Below are 19345 nucleotides of genomic sequence, written 5' to 3'. Positions count from 1 at the left end.
GTTTTATTATCTGGCCAAAAGGGCATTTAATGGTTAGGAGGTAAGGTTGAAGGTTTGATGGGGGTTAGGTTTAGGGAATTAGGGTAAGGAGGCTGGGCTTGTGAGTTAAGGTGTTACTAAACCCAGAACCCTGCATTCACTATATCTGGGCTCCCACGGTACACAGAACATGGAAGTGCAATTGTTTTAGTAAACATAAACTGCTAAATACCTTCTCTTATCAGCGGTTAGAGCAGTCTAGTGACTTCTATCAGTGTGCGGCCGAGCACTGGTTAAAACTTGTAGGAGGAGTTTTCTGACTGACCTATGAGACTGCAAGACCCCTGACCCTCTGTCTGGACAGTGCTGATTGGCCTTGTGGTGATCACATGCACTCTCCCAAGAAAAGAAAAACCTCTCTAGCAACCCACACCAAATTGAGCATGTGCAGCCTGACCCAATAGACTGTGTGTTATCAGGTAATTATCAGGGGACAGTGGAAGAAGGGGAGGATTAGAGAAGACAGGATCAAACAGCCTTTTTACACAATGCAGAGGTTTAACCCCTTAGGTTCCACAGTGAGTATAACAAGCATGCTTTACTGCATATACAGACTGATTTTACTGTTGTGGGTTTAGTAATACTTTAAAGTTCTGAATTAATAGGTGGAGGATTGAGTTTTAGTGCCCTTTCAACCCTCATATGGGGCCCTTTGTGGAATTATGAACAAAAGTGGATCACATGAGACTAAATTGTTTGTCTATCTCTGCAATTCATGCACATTTCCCCAGTGTTTTATTCTTTTAAAGAACCTGCAAGTATAGAAAAATACCTGTTGATCTGCAGGAAATGCTCTCAGCTCTTAATTTTCTATTGAGGGCTGAAAACACACAGCATTTTTGTGGACTAAGTGGTGTCAGCCCTGCCCAGTGTCGTTAGCTAAACTACTCAAACACCCTCACTGTGTTCATATCCAAAGCAAAGGAATAAATGACTTGTAGTCTAGGATAAAAACAGTATTTTTGAGATTACACAGGCAGAAAGCTTATGACAGTTATGCATTTCTGACAAGACCAACAATTATTATATTATTACACTTGATTTATTTAGTGCACAGCTCTTTTCAAAATAAAGGGGGGCAGTACAGTTACAATACAATTTAATATAAGAGGACAATATCCTTTTGCACATATAATAAATGCATTCAATGGTATATTTAACAGACCAAAAGGTAACAAATAAGAGAGGTTCATTGTTAGGGTTTAAAAACTGAGCTTTGAACTTTCTAACTTTAGCACAGTTGCAATAGTTAATTGTTTAAATATCAATTTTGCACAGAATTACTCTTTAATGTAACATTGACATGCATAACCATTTGCATTGTATAAATGACTGTGTAATATGTTTTTTTTTATTCTGTTCCAGAAACTGGTGCTAGAGAATATGGATGTGCTGGTACAAATCAGATCAAACTTTAGTAATGCGGAGATGATGCCATCATTGTTATCCAAGCTGAGCTGTAAGTCACTTTCTTATTTGGATGTTTCCAGGAACGAGGGACTTGGCACAACAGATGTTCCTTCAGTCTGCTTTTTTAGCCGACAAAACTACCATTTTGCTATTTTTTCATAGACTCTTGTAAGCAATTTAGAGATAATCTGTCACCTACAAAATACTCTTGGGCATAAATAAGTTCACTAATTAGAAAAAGGAACATATTTTGGTCAAGTCAAACAATGAACAAAATAACTTTAGTATGTAATAATAAACTTACTCTGGGTCATGCCAAGTTGAATATACAGAATCTCTACAGAATCTCTACAGAATCCAGGCACCACTATTGGGTGGTGTGACTCTATACTCTTTCTATACAGCTGATAGGCTGCTCTTTGCACTGCTCATTTATAAAGAACTTCAAAGCTGATGACTTTCCACTCTTACTTGGCAAAGAGTGACTGCATTTAAAAAATGATTTACACTGTAATTAACAATAAGTAATTTCTGCTTTGTATAAAAGTGATTTTTGCTGTTAATCAACCATGCAATTTGTAGTAATTCCATTCACAGGTATCTTAGGTTATTTAGTTAAAGTGTTGAGGATTACCAGTGATGATTTACGTATGTAGCACTGCCTCCTTGAGGGCTGCTGGTTTTTTACACTTTTAGATTCCCTTGGGTTACCCGCAGCAACTGCATGCAGAATCTTAACGCTTTACTTTCTTGGCTCAGTCAATGAACAGTCTAGGGGTTGTTGTTTTTGTTGTTTTATTTGATATTGGGATGGGAGAAGGACTGAGTGGGATTCTCCAACACTTGATCTATTCACAATGCTGAGGACTTCTATCTGAGAATGCGGCCAGGTCGCAGCTTCATCCTGCCACTAGATGAATCTGAGATAATGTTCCTTTTAGTACTTATCTTCAGGGCACACACCTAGTACCCCCTTTTCTGTCCACTAGCTGACACCTGTCCACTTACTTCTGTACTCCGGAGTGGCCCCTTCCTGGTCAGGCCCTTAGGCACGATCCTCTGTATTCACAATATTGCTTTCCAGGTTCTCCAGTGCCTCAACTCCTTCAGTCAGCTCTCCTGGACATCTGGGTTCAGCTCCACACCTCTGGCTCACCAGGCTGAATGCCTGTGACCATACTCCAACCACTGCAGAAGAGGAGGCAGCCGCCACCCTCCTTCCGGGACTCTGCTCCCCAGCCAAAGACCTTGAGCACATGTGTTCCTGGCTTTTTATACTACACCCCACAATGCACCGAGACAGCAGTCTGTGCCAATCCCTGGGACTGTATAAAAGCCTGTGTACTCATTGGCCAGGTTTCCTCTACTATTCAATGTGCCTTCCTATTGGACCAGTGGGGACACTCCCCCAGACCAAATGAATCACACACTGAGCATATTGAGTAGATCTAACTCACAGATCCTGCTCCCTGTTAAGCAGAGAAAATATACAATTTACTTGCTGCTCCTCTGATAGGCAGACAGAGCCAAAAACTATACTCACTGTCTAGCACCTACCTAGGAGGGTGCTACACCTAAGTGTAGCGTATGTTGCCTGAAGGCTGTAGAAGGAGCTATTGATTGGACAGGTTACAAAACCTGTCCTGTTTGCTATGGTTCCACCTCTCATAAGCTGGTGCTCGAAAACTCTTCTCTACTCCTCTTGGCTACCCCCTTACCTTAGCTACCTACCTCCCCTTTACATTTGCAAAATCATACAGTACTACATTGCCAGAGCTGAACTAACAGGTTTATAAAGCAATCTGCAAAGCTTGTTGGACTTTGAGACCGAAGGGCATTAGTAAAGCTGGTCATAGAGTGGGTGATTAGACATGCAGGCCCAATTACAGCACCAAATTTTTATATGGAAAACTGCCAGAGATTCTTGATGCTGGAAATGTATTAAAGCTGAATGTGGACAGCATGAAACCTGAGCTGCTATGTAGACTCACCCTACCTGTACAAAAGAACCATATTTGAGACAGCAAAAGCAAGGCTACTGTAGTTGTAGCAAAATATATTAAAAATCGTTCTATAAAGTATAAAGGTGTAGCATTATTAATATAATTGTTTTTATTATTTTTAATCATGTTATACAGGATTTATATACTGCCAACAATTTGCACTTTACAAAATAAAGGGAGACAATACAGTTACAATACAATTTAAAACAAAAGGATTAGGAGGGCCCAGTTACTGAAAGCTTACAATGTAAATTATACAAAATGATTGCCTCATTGCTCCCCTTTTATTGCCCTCTTGTGAAATAGCACTAATATTTTAAAAGCCCCCTAATTCATAGGCTGCTATTTATATTTTTCTTAGCTTTACATACAGACCAAGCTGTCAAGCAAAAGTGACAGTTGGGATAAACGAATATACTGTCAGGGGTGCTTTCAATGGTGAGCTTTATTCAACAAATAAAACTGTCCTTTAACAACTTCCCGTGAATTGACGTAGCCCTATATCGGCCCAGAGAAGGGATTGTACCGGGATGATGCCTGCAGCTAAAGGCCTCATCCTGGTACCATGTTTTAGAGCCGGCAGTCGGTTTTCAAATGATAGCTCAGGAGCCGCTCGGCCATTATCCCAGCGAGCTGGAGGGGACGCATCCCCCCTCCTGCCGCCTTCTGAGGCTCTGCCCAGGTCTCCTGTCCCACTGGGAGACCTGAGCAACCAGCCTGCACCTCCACCGGCTGGTTGGAGTCCCGATCAAAATTCGGCTTTGATCGGGTCTCCGATGTAGTAACCCGGAAGCTGCGCGATGACGTCACATCCGGGTTACTCGGCGGATAAAGGCGCCGAATTTAAAAAAACGTCAGTATTAAAAAATGCAGATTTCAGCATTTTGAATACAATGAAGTGCAGTGGAGGGGTCTGAGGTCTTTTAGACCCCCGATCCATCCAAAAAGAGTACCTGTCACTGCCTATTACTGTCACAAGGGATGTTTACATTGCTTGTGACAGCAATAAAAGTGATCAGATTTTTTTTTTTTTTAAACTGTGCTAAAATTAAATAAAATAAATAGGAAAAAAAATATAATTTAAAGCGTCCCCCGTTGCCGTGAGCTTGCACATAAAAGAAAACTCATATGTAAGTCATGCTCGCAAATGAAAGCACTGTTAAAAGCACACATGTGAGGTATTGCTTACTCTGTAACTCTAAACTTGTAACCGTTAAAACATTTTAGTTGCCTATGAAGATTTTTATGTACCGTAGTTTGTCGCCATTCCGCGGGTGTGCTTTAATTTTACACCGGAACATGTTAGGTATCTATTTACTCGGCGTGACATCATCTTTCACAATATACAAAAAAAAAATGGACTAACTTTACTATCCTGTTTTTAACCACTTGCCGACCGCTCACATTGAGTGTACTGCGGCAAAGTGGCTCGTTATCATCCAGCGACGTAGACCTACGTCGCTGGACTCCTCCCCCTGTGGGCGGCGAGCGAGCGCCGCCGGAGACCCTCTACCGCTGTAATCAGACACAGCAGGAGTCAGGCCAGGGGAGGAGAGGCGGTGATCACCGAAGCTCTTCTCCGATCGTCGGGAATCGAGTGACAGGCAGGGACAGATTACAGGATTCAGCATAGCTGAACCTGCAATCTGTGCCTGTGTCACACAGTCCCCTCCCCCCACACACGTCAGTAAGCACCAGGCATACATTAACCCCTTGATCACCAATAAAGTTAACCCCTTCCCTGCCAGTGTCATTATTACAGTAACAGTGCATATTTATAGCACTGATTACTGTAGTAATGTCACTGGTACCCCCAAAAGTGTCAAAAATGTCAGTTAGGGGTCCGATCTGTCCGCCGCAATGTCGCAGTCCCGCAAAAAAAAATCACAGATCGCCGCCATTACTAGTTAAAAAAAAACCAGTAAAAATGACATAAATTTCCGGTAGTCAGTAGCTGCGATAACTTTTGCGCAAACCAATCAAAATACGCTTATTGCGATTTTTTTTTACCAAACATATGTAGCAGAAAGCAAATTGGCCCAAAATGTTAAAAAATTTTGATTATTTTTACATTTTCTTTTGGGGAATTTCATATAAAAAAATTTGAAAAATATTGTTATTTTTTCAAAATTGTCGCTCTTTTTTTGTTTATAGCGCAAAAAGTAAAAATTGCACAGGTGATCAAATACCAGCAAAATAAAGCTCTATTTGTGGGGAAAAAAATGGACATAAATTTAATTTGGATACAGCATTGCACGACCACGCAATTGTACGTTAAACTAACGCAGTGCCGAATCGCAAAATATGGCCTGGTCAGGAATGGGGTAAAATCTTCCGTCTTAAAGCGGTTAAAAATACGCTCATTGAGAATTTTTTGTCAAAGTCATGTAGCTAAATACATTTTGGCCTAAATATATGACAAAAATTGAATATATTGGATATTTTTTAACTGTCAAAGTAGAAAAATATTGTTATTTTTTCAAAATTGTCGCTTTTTTTTTTATTAATATCGCAAAAAATTAAAAGCGCAGAGGTGATAAAATACCACCAAAGGAAAGCTCTGTTTGTGGGAAAAAAAGGACGTAAATTTAGTTTGGGTACGGCGTTGCATGACTGCGCAATTCTCAGTTAAATTTGCACAGTGCCAAGTTGCAAAAAGTGGCCTGGACGTAAAGCAAGAAAATCCTCCGGTCCTAAAGTGGTTAACATGCATTGAAATGTATTTTTTCCCCCAAAAAATGGCATTTGAAACGCCGCTTAGCAAATACCGCCGCTTAGCAAATATTGCAAAGGCCGCCAGTTTATTCTCCAGAGGCTTTGCTAAAAAAAATTTTTAGAACGTGTGGGGGTTCTAAGTAATTTTCTAGCTAAAAATACAGATTTTACCTTGTAAACAACATGTGTCAGAAATGGGCTCGGTCCAGAAGTGGTTAAACTGCTTATAGCAGAACTTAACACATCAAATTACAGTTTCAAAAATCAGTTATTTTCCCAGCATGCCAAGAATGCTAATTGTCACATTTGCTTGTGCTTGCAACCAACCTGGCAAACCCTCAAATGACTGGTGTCATACCTTGTTCTATCCCATGTGCAGCATCAGGGCATGTACAGATCAACATGGCAGCTCCCTTGGCTGAAAAGGATTGGGGTTTAGTTCCACTTTAAAAAGTGTTCACTGATGTCCATTTAAAAAGATATCCCCATCTAAGATTACCTTATATATAAAATTACAACCTCACTGCTTGTCAGTCTGTTAAAGGAAGTAGAAAAAATGGCAGAATACACAGGCAGTAAATACAGTGCTTTGCGAAAGTATTCGGCCCCCTTGAACTTTTCGACCTTTTGCCACATTTCAGGCTTCAAACATAAAGATATAAAACTGTAATTTTTTGTGAAGAATCAACAACAAGTGGGGCACAATCATGAAGTGGAACGAAATTTATTGGATATTTCAAACTTTTTTAACAAATAAAAAACTGAAAAATTGGGCGTGCAAAATTATTCAGCCCCCTTAAGTTAATACTTTGTAGCGCCACCTTTTGCTGCGATTACAGCTGTAAGTTGCTTGGGGTATGTCTCTATCAGTTTTGCACATCGAGAGACTGAAATTTTTGCCCATTCCTCCTTGCAAAACAGCTCGAGCTCAGTGAGGTTGGATGGAGAGCATTTGTGAACAGCAGTTTTCAGTTCTTTCCACAGATTCTCAATTGGATTCAGGTCTGGACTTTGACTTGGCCATTCTAACACCTGGATATGTTTATTTGTGAACCATTCCATTTTAGATTTTGCTTTATGTTTTGGATCATTGTCTTGTTGGAAGACAAATCTCCGTCCCAGTCTCAGGTCCTTTGCAGACTCCATCAGGTTTTCTTCCAGAATGGTCCTGTATTTGGCTCCATCCATCTTCCCATCAATTTTTACCATCTTCCCTGTCCCTGCTGAAGAAAAGCAGGCCCAAACCATGATGCTGCCACCACCATGTTTGACAGTGGGGATGGTGTGTTCAGGGTGATGAGCTGTGTTGCTTTTACGCCAAACATAACAATTTGCATTGTTGCCAAAAAGTTTGATTTTGGTTTCATCTGACCAGAGCACCTTCTTCCACATGTTTGGTGTGTCTCCCAGGTGGCTTGTGGCAAACTTTAAACGACACTTTTTATGGATATCTTTAAGAAATGGCTTTCTTCTTGCCACTCTTCCATAAAGGCCAGATTTGTGCAGTATACGACTGATTGTTGTCCTATGGACAGAGTCTCCCACCTCAGCTGTAGATCTCTGAAGTTCATCCAGAGTGATCATGGGCCTCTTGGCTGCATCTCTGATCAGTCTTCTCCTTGTATGAGCTGAAAGTTTAGAGAGACGGCCAGGTCTTCGTAGATTTGCAGTGGTCTGATACTCCTTCCATTTCAATATTATCGCTTGCACAGTGCTCCTTGGGATGTTTAAAGCTTGGGAAATCTTTTTGTATCCAAATCCGGCTTTAAACTTCTCCACAACAGTATCTCGGACCTGCCTGGTGTGTTCCTTGTTATTCATGATGCTCTCTGCGCTTTAAACGGACCTCTGAGACTATCACAGTGCAGGTGCATTTATACGGAGAATTGATTACACACAGGTGAATTCTATTTATCATCATTAGTCATTTAGGTCAACATTGGATCATTCAGAGATCCTCACTGAACTTCTGGAGAGAGTTTGCTGCACTGAAAGTAAAGGGACTGAATAATTTTGCACGCCCAATTTTTCAGTTTTTTATTTGTTAACAAAGTTTGAAATATCCAATCAATTTCGTTCCACTTCATGATTGTGTCCCACTTGTTGTTGATTCTTAACAAAAAAATTACAGTTTTATATCTTTATGTTTGAAGCCTGAAATGTGGCAAAAGGTCGCAAAGTTCAAGAGGGCCGAATACTTTTGCAAGGCACTGTATATGTTACAGGGGTGGGAATTGAAAACAAAAAACTGCCATGTTAATGATAATGCCAGATTGTCTGACATATGTGAATATTTTTCTTTAATTTTGCATATTTTTCTACCATAATTAACTTCTTCACAGCTGCATACATTTTCCTTTAATCTGACACTGCTTAGTGTATTTCATTTTAATAAAATATAATTATGTTATTAAAAATAAGTTATTGAATTACTTAAGGCTGTCCACTCATGTGCCTGTATTCCATTGCTGTACGCAATAAACTGCAAAGGCAGGACTCTCACTGCAGCGTTTGCCAGAGAAAGGTGTTCACATTTCATTCACACTTGGCTTCCAGATGTTGAAGGGTGAACAGTGGGTTTTCTACAATTTTCAGATATACTTCTTAGCTAGTTCTTTATAATAGGCTAGGAGAGCTAATCTTGTTACATATGCATATGACAATATTTCTTATGTCATATAAATGTTGTGCTATGACTGGTGATATATGATTTGTATTGTTACATATAGATTTGTGTTTTGTTATTGTGATATTTGGTCAAGATTTGAATGCATGCATTTTTTACTCCTCAGCTCCAGAAAACTTGCTGAAAAGGATGACCATTATTGGAGTGATTTTGTCTTTCCGCTCACTGGCTCTGGAAGGACTTAGAGAGGTAAATAGTAAAACAGAGACAAGTATATAAAACTGTATTTGGCTGTCATTATATGCACATACGAGTAGCGCTAGTTATTACAATATAAAAACAATAAATTCCGTATGAAATTTACTCAATGATGTAGATTGCAAGGGATGTAAATCAGTAGACTCTTCACCCAGGTGCTTGATATGGCATAAAAGTGACAAGCCCAGCCACCACACACTGACTCTTACCAACTGGTGAGAGATGTACAGCACTAAGCAGTTAAGGGACCGCTAAACCCCATTCACAGGCACCAAGCAGCCTAGGGACATCCACTGTTCATAGCCACCGCCTCCAACCTCCAAACATAGTTGTTGATACTCCACATAAAGCAAAGGACCCAATCCTCCTATGGTATCTTCTTGATCAACAGTCTGCTGTACATCTCTCACCAGTTGGTAAGAGTCAGTGTGTGGTGGCTGGGCTTGTCACTTTTATCCATATCAAGCACCTGGGTGAAGAGTCTACTGATTTACATCCCTTGCAATCTACATCATTGTGTAAATTTCATACGGACTTTACTGTTTTTATGTCGTAATAACTAGCGCTACTCGTATGTGCATATCATTTTTCAAACTTTCCAGTGTTTGAGTCAGCTGCTGATGTCCCACAGAGGCGCGGGTTTATTCTTTTGTGTATGATTTGGCTGCCATTGCCATCATTTGGCTGTCAAAGGCCACCAGTTCCCAACTGTAGGAAAGAGTAAGGCTGGGTTCACATATATGCAGGGCTGGTTCCTGAGCAGAGTCCGGTGCGTTTTCCATTTAGCGGTTCAGGTGCAAATTTGACACTTAAATTGCACCTGAACTGGAATGAAAAAGGCACAGTACCCTTTTTTTTTTATTTGGACTGCAACCGACCCGCATATTTTGAACCGGCTCCATTGAAAGCCAGTCTAGTTCACCTGTTATGCTAATCAGATGCGGTTCAAAATGCATCTGATTCACATATATGTCAACCGAACCTAAGACCTCTCCACTGTTAGGATGATACCAAGCAGAGAGTGAAACCCAAATAAAAACTCCCTGACTTTTTAGCATAATACAGCTCCACCCTTTGTAATACATTATAGGCAATTATTCTGAGGGCTCTTGCACATGGTCATAAAAAGGGGGCATTTTAAAGTGTACTTAGAATTTTTTTATTTACATATCTGAATGCAGCCCATTGCTTCCAATGGACCTGTATATACAGGCGTGTAAAAATCAGTAAACAAGCACCACATTACGATTAGTAAAAAATAAATAAATAAAAGCAAACAAAAACAAAACAAAACGGTGTTACATGCAAATAAAGATGTAAATCACACCCCTATGATATTTAGCATTGTGTGAAGTAGACACATTTTTATGAGCATTTTTTGGGCAGGAACTTTCTGCCAGGAAGATTGGTTGTTCATACATCGGTATTGTGTGCAAGTACCCTAGGACTGGAGCTGTACTGTACTGGGAAAAAGTACTGTGGCTCAAAGTGCCATACTTCCACAGCCCACCAGGGAAGGGGCTTGTTTCTTTCTTGCTGAAAGTGGAAAACCTCTTTAAATGCTGATACAGTAGTGGAAGCCTTGAGTTGTGTTGTGGTTTGACACCTTCCAATGTACAAACTGTATGTCATTTACAATTAGTCAAACTTATGTACAAAGGTTGTTCATGGTAGAAAACCCTATTAGGCTTCTTTCACACGGAGCAGACCGTATTGCGCTCTGGCACTTTTTTTTTTTTTTTCAAGGACACGGATGACACTTGTGTCATCCAGTCCGTATGTCCGCATATCATCCCATCCGTTTGCGGATGATATACGGACATAATGTATGTCTATGGGGATTGCGGATGTCATCGGATGACACCGCTGACATCCGATTTTGCATCCTTTTCCGTTTTTAAAAATAGGGTTCTGTTCCGTTCCAAAAAACGGAACAGAACTGAAAGGACACAAATCAGATGTCAGCGGATGGTCATCCGCAATCCCATTGACATGCATTATGTCCGTATATTACCCACAAATGGATGGGGTGGTATACGGACATACGGAGCGCCCGTGTGAAAGGGGCCTTATTCTTTTGTATATAATATGAAATAGTATGCTTTAGCACTAAATCATGGATTTTTAAGGACACAGTAAAGATATCTTCAGTGTACATTATGTATATATAATCAGCCTAATGAACCTGTAATAATAGATTGCATTATATTTTTTTTTCTTAGGTATTCAACAACCACTGCCCATATTTGATGAGCCCTATTGAATTTTTAAAGGATTTTGTCACCCCTGATCTTGACATTCAGGTATGATTATACACCTGTTTTTACATTAGCCTTGTGTATAGAAACACAGCAAAGTATTTAATGGCATACTACAGTTTTTCCAAATTAACTAACACAAATTTCAAGAAAATACTCAAGTGCTCTTCTCTTTTACAAAGAGAGGCATGACATCAGAGTTGCACATCAGACTACATCAAACTTTGTTGACTAGGACCTGGCTCCTTGCCCATAATCAATAAAATTGTATACAGAATGTGGCTCATACATTTGTAAATGCAGTTTCTTGGAGCTGGGATGAGCTGGGTGACAGGACAACACCCACTTTGGGTGAATCAGGAAGTTTATGAAGTGAAGTGAATATCATATTTACTTGTGTTAAACTTTATTTTACATTTCTTCAGTTACTTCCTGGTTTCCATACCTAGGCAGATTATGTCATACATACCAGGAGTGTTCAGAAGGGGAGGAGGGCACACCCTCCTGTCTGCATGCCTGAGCTAAGGAAAGATGGATTCCAGGAAGTAAATGCTACATGAATCACCTGCCCTTATTTAAGTTGGCCACGACCAGAAATACTAGGGGGTGTTTTTCAAAGTGCTTTCTTAGTATACTAAAGCAGGGAGACATGGATGGATGGGGGAGTTTTCTTTAAATATTAAAAATAAATGAAATAGTGTTTTTGGTTTGTGGTGCTCAAATGCAGTGTAGTTACGCTTTAAAGCTTTAAAATGAAATTTACCAAGTTTATAAAGGGATATTTCTGTTATTTTTACTTCTATATTTCATAAGTAAACATTTAAAACAAACATATTTCCATGCACCAGTGTGCGCAGTGCATGCTGGGCCTGCTAATAAGAAAGCTGAGCACTGGTTGTGCACTTACTGACGGCTCCTGCAGATTAATTAGGAACAACACTATGGAGAGGAGGAGGTATTAACCTCTCCTGAGTCACAGTCAGCTGTGCATCTAACCTGAGATCCTGTTATTCGTGTTTGTACAGCACGTTGAATATCCAGCAATCTTAAACCCTAGAGCTACAAAAAGGTTCATATAAAATATTTATATTCAATATTTCATATTTTCCTTACTAAACTATATAAATTTTTAATATTCTGAATATAGTAAAGAAAATATATGCAAAAAGCTTACACATTCCTTTTAGGTCATATGCATTCAGAGCCCTATGTAAAGCACTATGAGTATTTCTATGAACAGAAACTTCATTTAAACTGAGTTATAAAAATCTAAGTAAATACAGAGCTGTTCTCCCCGAAAACTGATTATGATGTTTTATTTATAGTGTAGATTATAGAATGATAGAGCTTTATTTTTGCCCCAGTGTCAGCCCCATAGTACAGGGTCACGGTGAAGAAATCTCACTATGTAAAGGCACTGTAGATATTGCAATTTGACATGAAACAAGCATGAAGGTGTATGTTGGGGGGGGGGGGGGGGGGTCTAAGTGCTATAACACAATCTTGAAGATATTACTTTCTGCTCGCAATACAATGACAACTTACTTGATGAGACCTTCAGGAACTCTGTCTTCACTGTATTGTGTGTTCTCTGTTATTTCACACTATTTATATGACTGACTGAAGCTGAATAACCTTGGAGATCAATTCAAGCAAACAGAAAGGTAGATTGATGTTAAGTACATAAGGAAAGGCACACATCTACACTGTGACTGACAACTTTTCTACGGACACAGCGGACACAGGCTGATGCAAAAGCACTCTGTGTGCTATCATTTATCATACAATTTTATAACAAAAACCTGAAAAGCAGATTTTTTTTAACACTCTTATAACATTATCTGACTTCTCTAGTGATTGCTAATGATCACGTTTTGCTTTGACCATCAACTATTGATTGCACAATTGGAGCATTTTATGATCATGCACGGCCATTCACAGATGATTGTGGCAAACTCAATTGGCTGGCTGCTGGATTGAAAGCGTTGTGTGATGTTTGGCCTTATGACCGCAAATTGTATAGAATCAGCAGCTCGCATTGTTTCTCTGTGCCTGGATATCCAGGACAGATGTCCAGGTATTACACTGTAAGATTTATCTAGACACACATTACTTTAATGATGCTGATACACACATTTTCCTTGATGCCTTGTTATCTGTAATGGGCGTATGTATCAAAGTGCAAATGAAGATTATGTTGATTATTTGCATTTTTCCATGCAACTAATGTACAGATTTATTTTAGTGTTGTAATCGACACTTTAACTCTATTTTCCATTGGTATTTTTAAGTAATAAAGTAATAGGTTAGGTAAGTTTTTTTTTCTTTCTTTTGATAGAAATTGGAATGGTTAGGCCTTGTGTACATGGGCCATACAATACCGTACACCCAAGCAGGAGTGCGTTTTACTTGCACGGGAATGCATGGTGCCATTGGTGTCTGTCGGGATACATCAACTGCACAAACACAGCTGCCGTGTCACAATATGTCATGGGTGTGGGTGCTGGTACATGCAGGTCACCCAACTCAGTCAGCCTGAGTTTGGGGACTAACACCCACACCGATGTCACACTGGGACAAAGTGGCTGTATCCTTGCAGCCACTGCGTCCCAATAGACATCAACAAGACTACCTGCACAGGGATTTCTTGTTGATGTCTATTGGGACACAGTGGCAGTGGTAAACATGGCCCTACACGTGTGTATGGTATTGTATGCTCCATGTGAAAGAGGTCTCAGACATTTTTTTTGCTGTCATTGGAGATTTACCCTCACTGTCAGTTCTGGTGACAATACATTTTCCAACAGAGACACCTGTTCTGGTGAATACTTTCCAAAGCCTCTTGCACACTGGATGCCTAAAAAGGCCATGTTTTTAGGCATTCAGGCATTTTTCTTTACTGATCTAAATGCAGCCTATTGTTACCAGTAAGTATTTATATGCATGTATGCACGTATACTTTCAAATCTGCACATAGGCCACCTTCCCTTGAAGAATTTTTACTGGACGTATGCGCATGAATATGTGCAAATATGTGCAAATGTGCAAAACCACAAGTGCTATATAGAGATGTATATAGTGAGGTGCTGCTACTGGTTCTTGCACCAAAATGTATAAAATAGAACTATATTGAATGTTGCTGCATGCAAATCTTAAAAATTTAATAAATAATTAATATATTTAAAGTGCTTATGCAATCAGTGCTGAATACTGTGTATTCAAAATAAATTAGTGTACCATCAAGGAGGTAAAAAAAATACAGTGTATTGTATACATATATTGTGCAAAATATCATATGAACTAAATAAAAATGCTGGATGCAAGTGCAAAAAATCAAATATCACCCAATATCACTACTATGAAGTGATGATCCACCTCACTTCCTGAATCGCCTGCTGATTATCCCTTGCCGTCTCCTGTAGTGTCCCTCGTAGAGGCTGCCGGGAGTTGTAGTTTGCTGCATTTCCCAGTGTTTCCCTGTCATGGCTGCCTCCAGTTAGGGAGAAGGTGGACAGGTTGTGCTTTGCAATCAGCGGAGCCCTGTGGGAGGCGTGCAGCTGGCAAGGTCCTGGTGGCGTCGCTCAGCCTTTTGAGGAGATTCTGGCAAAGCTGAAGATCTAAAATCTTGTGTGAATGTGCTTCTGCAGAGTTGGGGTGTAAGGATCCATTTGGGGTGCTTGCATTTTAACTTCAGAGGCATTGGCATAGAGTGGCTCTTCCTGCTACGCTGAGGAGGTCTCATGAGATCAGCTTAGAAGAGGCACCAGTCTGCAGAGTGGATTTATTCCCATGATATGCCTACTTTTCAATGAGCTCTGGTAAGCCTGGTGTGAGCCCTTTGCATGCAGCACGGAATGTGGTTTTAGGCACATAGAAGTGGTGAAGGATTCCCTTTCTACACTGGACACTCTTTGCTTGCCCATCCCTGCATAGCTTGGACTCTTATGTTTTGATGGACTTACATGTTTGATATATTGAATTATATCTGGCTCACTATTGTTTGATGAATGACAAACGAGCGCTATACTATTGACTAGCAAACACTGGTTTATGGTTTTATATACATACTTGACTTCTTATCAGGTTATATCAGTTAGCGCAGCTCTCTTTATATAATTTTGAATTTAGTGACTCCCACTACAGCTGCAGCTTTCTACTTTTAGGCTTAGCGCAGTTACTATTTTTATATGAAAGTGCTCAGTGTTTCTTCAAAAAAAAAATTATATTGTAGAAAGTGAACCAAAAAGAATTAATTATTAATGTCCAAAAACAATTGTGCCAAGTGATGTTTTTTCATAGTTTCCACGCTGGTGCAAAGTTGCTGATCCACCACCTAGTGAACAATGGCCACTCACCAGAAGTACTCAGGCTGCTAGGACCTATAGTGAATGTAGTATTCCTCACTTTGGGCAACAATTCCTCCTAGGGGGAGGCCAGGATCTCATACAGTCCAATGGTGCGTGTTTCTCAGAAAAAGATCAAGAAGCTGTAACACTCTAGCGTTTGTTTAGAGAGTTGGATTTGCAGCTGCAGAATCTCCACTCAGTAGTTGTGCAGAGATGTGTTAAATCACCATGTCCAACTCTCCAGACTCATCATTGTGGCCAGCCTGCTTCAGCATACAATATACAAACACTCAATAAGATGTTCCTGGAGTGATAGGTTGTATATGATAGTATAGAGGTGATGTGCTGAAAGGACAGGCGTGAGTTGTGATAGCAATGATGAGTACTCAATAGTAATGTTCAGGAGAGTAGTAGATGATGGTAGATAGGTTAGCAATCATGTGCAATAACAGGTGGTAGGGGACAGCAGATGGAGTGTACAAGAGAGGCTAACTTAGTGCAGGGATATAGATGGTAGTAGACTCAAGAGCTAGCAATCTATGTAACAGTGCAGATGATAGAAATAGTAATGCATAGATAGTAACAGTCCTTAGTATGCAGAAGTAGATAGTGTAAGTTTGATAGGAAGGAATCCCCTGTGGGGTACTTATCACTAGTTAGATTAGTAAGCTGAAGGGTCCGGTAATGAGTGAATGATCGGGTAGCGAGATACGGGATCAATAGCGAGGTTCCGGTCTATCCAGGTATGGCAATAGCTGGAGGCTCCGGCAGCGTAAGACAAGGCTGTATACCATGCGGTTTGAACGAACAATTTGTGAGAGAGAAGCCGGCGATTGAAATAGCCGCTCAGAGTGGCGCTTAGTGATGACGTCATGCGGCTTAAAGGTATATGCGTTCCACCTAGCTGAAAAGGTGGGACGCAATATGAAGAAGGAAATGACCTATAAGGGTACCGAAGGTACCAGAATCTTACAGTACCCCCCCCTTAAGGCCAGCTCCGGAAGGCCTATAGAACTGGTCTCTCCGGGTATTTGGAGTGAAACCTTCGTATAAGCCTGGGTGCGTGAACGTCAGAAGTATCCAACCAGGTGTCGTCTTGGGGTCCATAGTTCTTCCATCTTATGAGATATTGGAGTTTTCCTCTGTGGATACGAGAATCCAAAATCTCCCTAATCTCAAATTCCTCTCCGCCTTCAACTTGTACTGGAGGTGGAGGCGAGATGGTAGGCCTTATTCCTTGGTTGGGAACATGTGGTTTCAGTAACGACACGTGAAAGATGGGATGTATTCTAAGATCTGCCGGTAAAGTGAGTTGCACTGCAGCTCTTCCAATGAGCTTTTTAATTGGAAAAGGTCAGAGAAATAGAGGTCCAAGCTTTTTATTGGGTATCTTTAACCTCAAATTTTTTGTAGATAGCCAAACGAGATCCCCACTAGCGTATTGAGGAGAAGGTTTTCTACGAAGGTCGTAATACCTTTTTTGTTGGCTATGAGCATGTGAGATGGTGGTGTTAAGTAAACCCAGAGAGTCTTTTATTTGGGTAAGATAATCTGAGGCTACTGGGTTACTTGATGGAAGGATGCGTGGTGGAAGAAGTGTTGGATGAAACCCATAGTTTAAGTAGAACGGACTCTGCTTAGTAGTACTGTGGGTTGCATTGTTATAAGCAAATTCTGCCAGAGGGAGGAGGTCCACCCAATCATCCTGTAGGTATGAGGTGTAGCAACGTAGGTATTGTTCAATGCACTGGTTGACTCTTTCAGTTTGTCCGTTGGTCTGAGGATGGTAAGGAGAAGTGAGTTTTCGCTCAATACGTAGTATATGACATAGAGCTTGCCAGAACTTGGAGATGAACTGTGAACCTCGGTCAGATAGAAGAGTCTTTGGAATTCCATGTAGCTTGAACACGTTTCACTAGTAATTCCGCTGTTTGTTTAGATGAAGGTAGTCTGCGAATAGAAATGAAATGTGCCATCTTTGTCAGATGGTCCACTGACACTAGAATGGTATTAAATCCCCTGGAAGGTGGTAATTCTACTATAAAGTCCAAGGATACAACTTCCCATGGAACCTGGGGTATTGGTAGACTGCAAAGTAGACCAGATGGTTTTGTAGTGTAAATTTTGGACCTTGCACAGATGTCACATGAGGAAACAAACTTTTGTACAGACGTTTTCATATCAGGCCACCAAAACTGCCTGGTGAGCAAATTAAATGTCTTAGTAATACCCATATGTCCTGCCATGGGTACGTCAAGTGATAATTCCAAGATCTTGGTACGCATACTAGGAGGTATGTAGAGTTTGTCGTTAAAGTAGAGGAAGCCTTCTGCATCAGCACTTAGTTGTGGTGGAGGTGAATCCAGTCCTATACTGTGCAGAATCTCTTCCTTCAGGGAGCGAACAACACCAACAATACGATCATAGGGTATTATAGGAAATGAAGGGATTTCGGCGCAGTTATCTTCGGTTAATCGTGATAGCGCATCCGCTTTTTGTTTTTGTCTGCAGGCGTGTAGGTCACTAGGAAGTTGAATCTTAGGAAGAATAGTGACCAACGTACCTGCCAGTGGGAAAGGGTCTTGTTAGTCTGAAGGTATTGGAGATTTTTATGATCTGTATATATGAGTATTGGCAATCGAGTACCTTCAAGTAGATGTCGCCAATTCTCTAGTGCCAGTTTTATGGCAAGCAACTCTTTTTCACCCACTGGGTAATTCACCTCTGGGTTGCTTAATGATTTAGAGAAGAAAGCAACTGGGTGAAGTGGTGAAGTATTTGTTGGTCGTTGGGAGAGAACTGCTCCTACTGCCATATTTGACGCATCTACCTCCAGTATATATTGGAGGGATGGGTCTGGATGGCGTAGTATGGGTGCGGAAGTGAAGCTTGATTTTAACAAGCGGAAAGCTCCATTGGCTTCTTCAGACCATTTAAATGGTTTCTTTACACCTGTAAGTTGTGTGAGAGGTCTCACAATAGCAGAGAAGTTCTTGATGAACTTCCTATAGAAGTTTGAGAATCCAAGGAATCGTTGTAATGCATTACGAGTTGTTGGTACAGGCCAATCCAGAATACACGATATCTTGCTCATATCCATTTTGATTCCGTTCTTAGATATGATGTATCCTAGGAATAGTACTTCTTCTTTATGAAATAGGCATTTTTTTAATTTTACGTATAAATTGTGTGCGAGTAATCTGGACAACACAAGTCTTACATGTTTTATATGTTCAGACAAAGATTGAGAATAAATGAGTATATCATCCAGATATACCACAACACAAACATCAAGTAAGTCTCTGAAGATGTCATTTATGAATCGCTGAAAAGCTGCGGGAGCATTACACAACCCGAAAGGCATCACAAGATATTCGAATAATCCGTATCTGGTTCTGAATGCTGTTTTCCACTCATCCCCGTCACGGATCCGGATTAGGTTGTATGCCCCTTTTAGGTCCAATTTAGAGAAGTAGGTAGCTCCGCGCACTTGTTCAATGAGTTCAGGAATGAGAGGTAGAGGATAGCGATCCTTTATCGTAATGGTATTTAATTGCCTATAGTCAATAATAGGCCTAAGACTTGAATCCTTATTGCGGACAAAGAAAAGTCCTGCAGCTGTGGAAGAAGTAGAGGGTCTGATGAACCCTTTCGCTAAATTCTCATCCAAGTATTCCTTGAGATGAGAAA

At 40.4% G+C, this 19345-nt stretch overlaps 1 protein-coding gene across 1 annotated transcript in view; it reads left to right on the top strand.

Moving 5' to 3' along the window:
• The window catches only part of NCKAP1L (NCK associated protein 1 like), a 341915-nt gene that overhangs the window by 177837 nt on the left and 144733 nt on the right, over window positions 1-19345 (top strand). The window contains exons 24-26 of the mRNA XM_082245566.1: window positions 1405-1498; window positions 8960-9042; window positions 11274-11354. Coding sequence (XP_082101692.1) covers window positions 1405-1498; window positions 8960-9042; window positions 11274-11354 — 258 coding nt within the window. The remainder of the gene's footprint in view (window positions 1-1404; window positions 1499-8959; window positions 9043-11273; window positions 11355-19345) is intronic.

Source organism: Pelophylax lessonae (assembly GCF_965119305.1).
Source record: "Pelophylax lessonae genome assembly, chromosome: 2".
NCBI classification, from domain to species: domain Eukaryota; kingdom Metazoa; phylum Chordata; class Amphibia; order Anura; family Ranidae; genus Pelophylax; species Pelophylax lessonae.
This window is presented reverse-complemented; position numbering and strand designations above follow the sequence as displayed.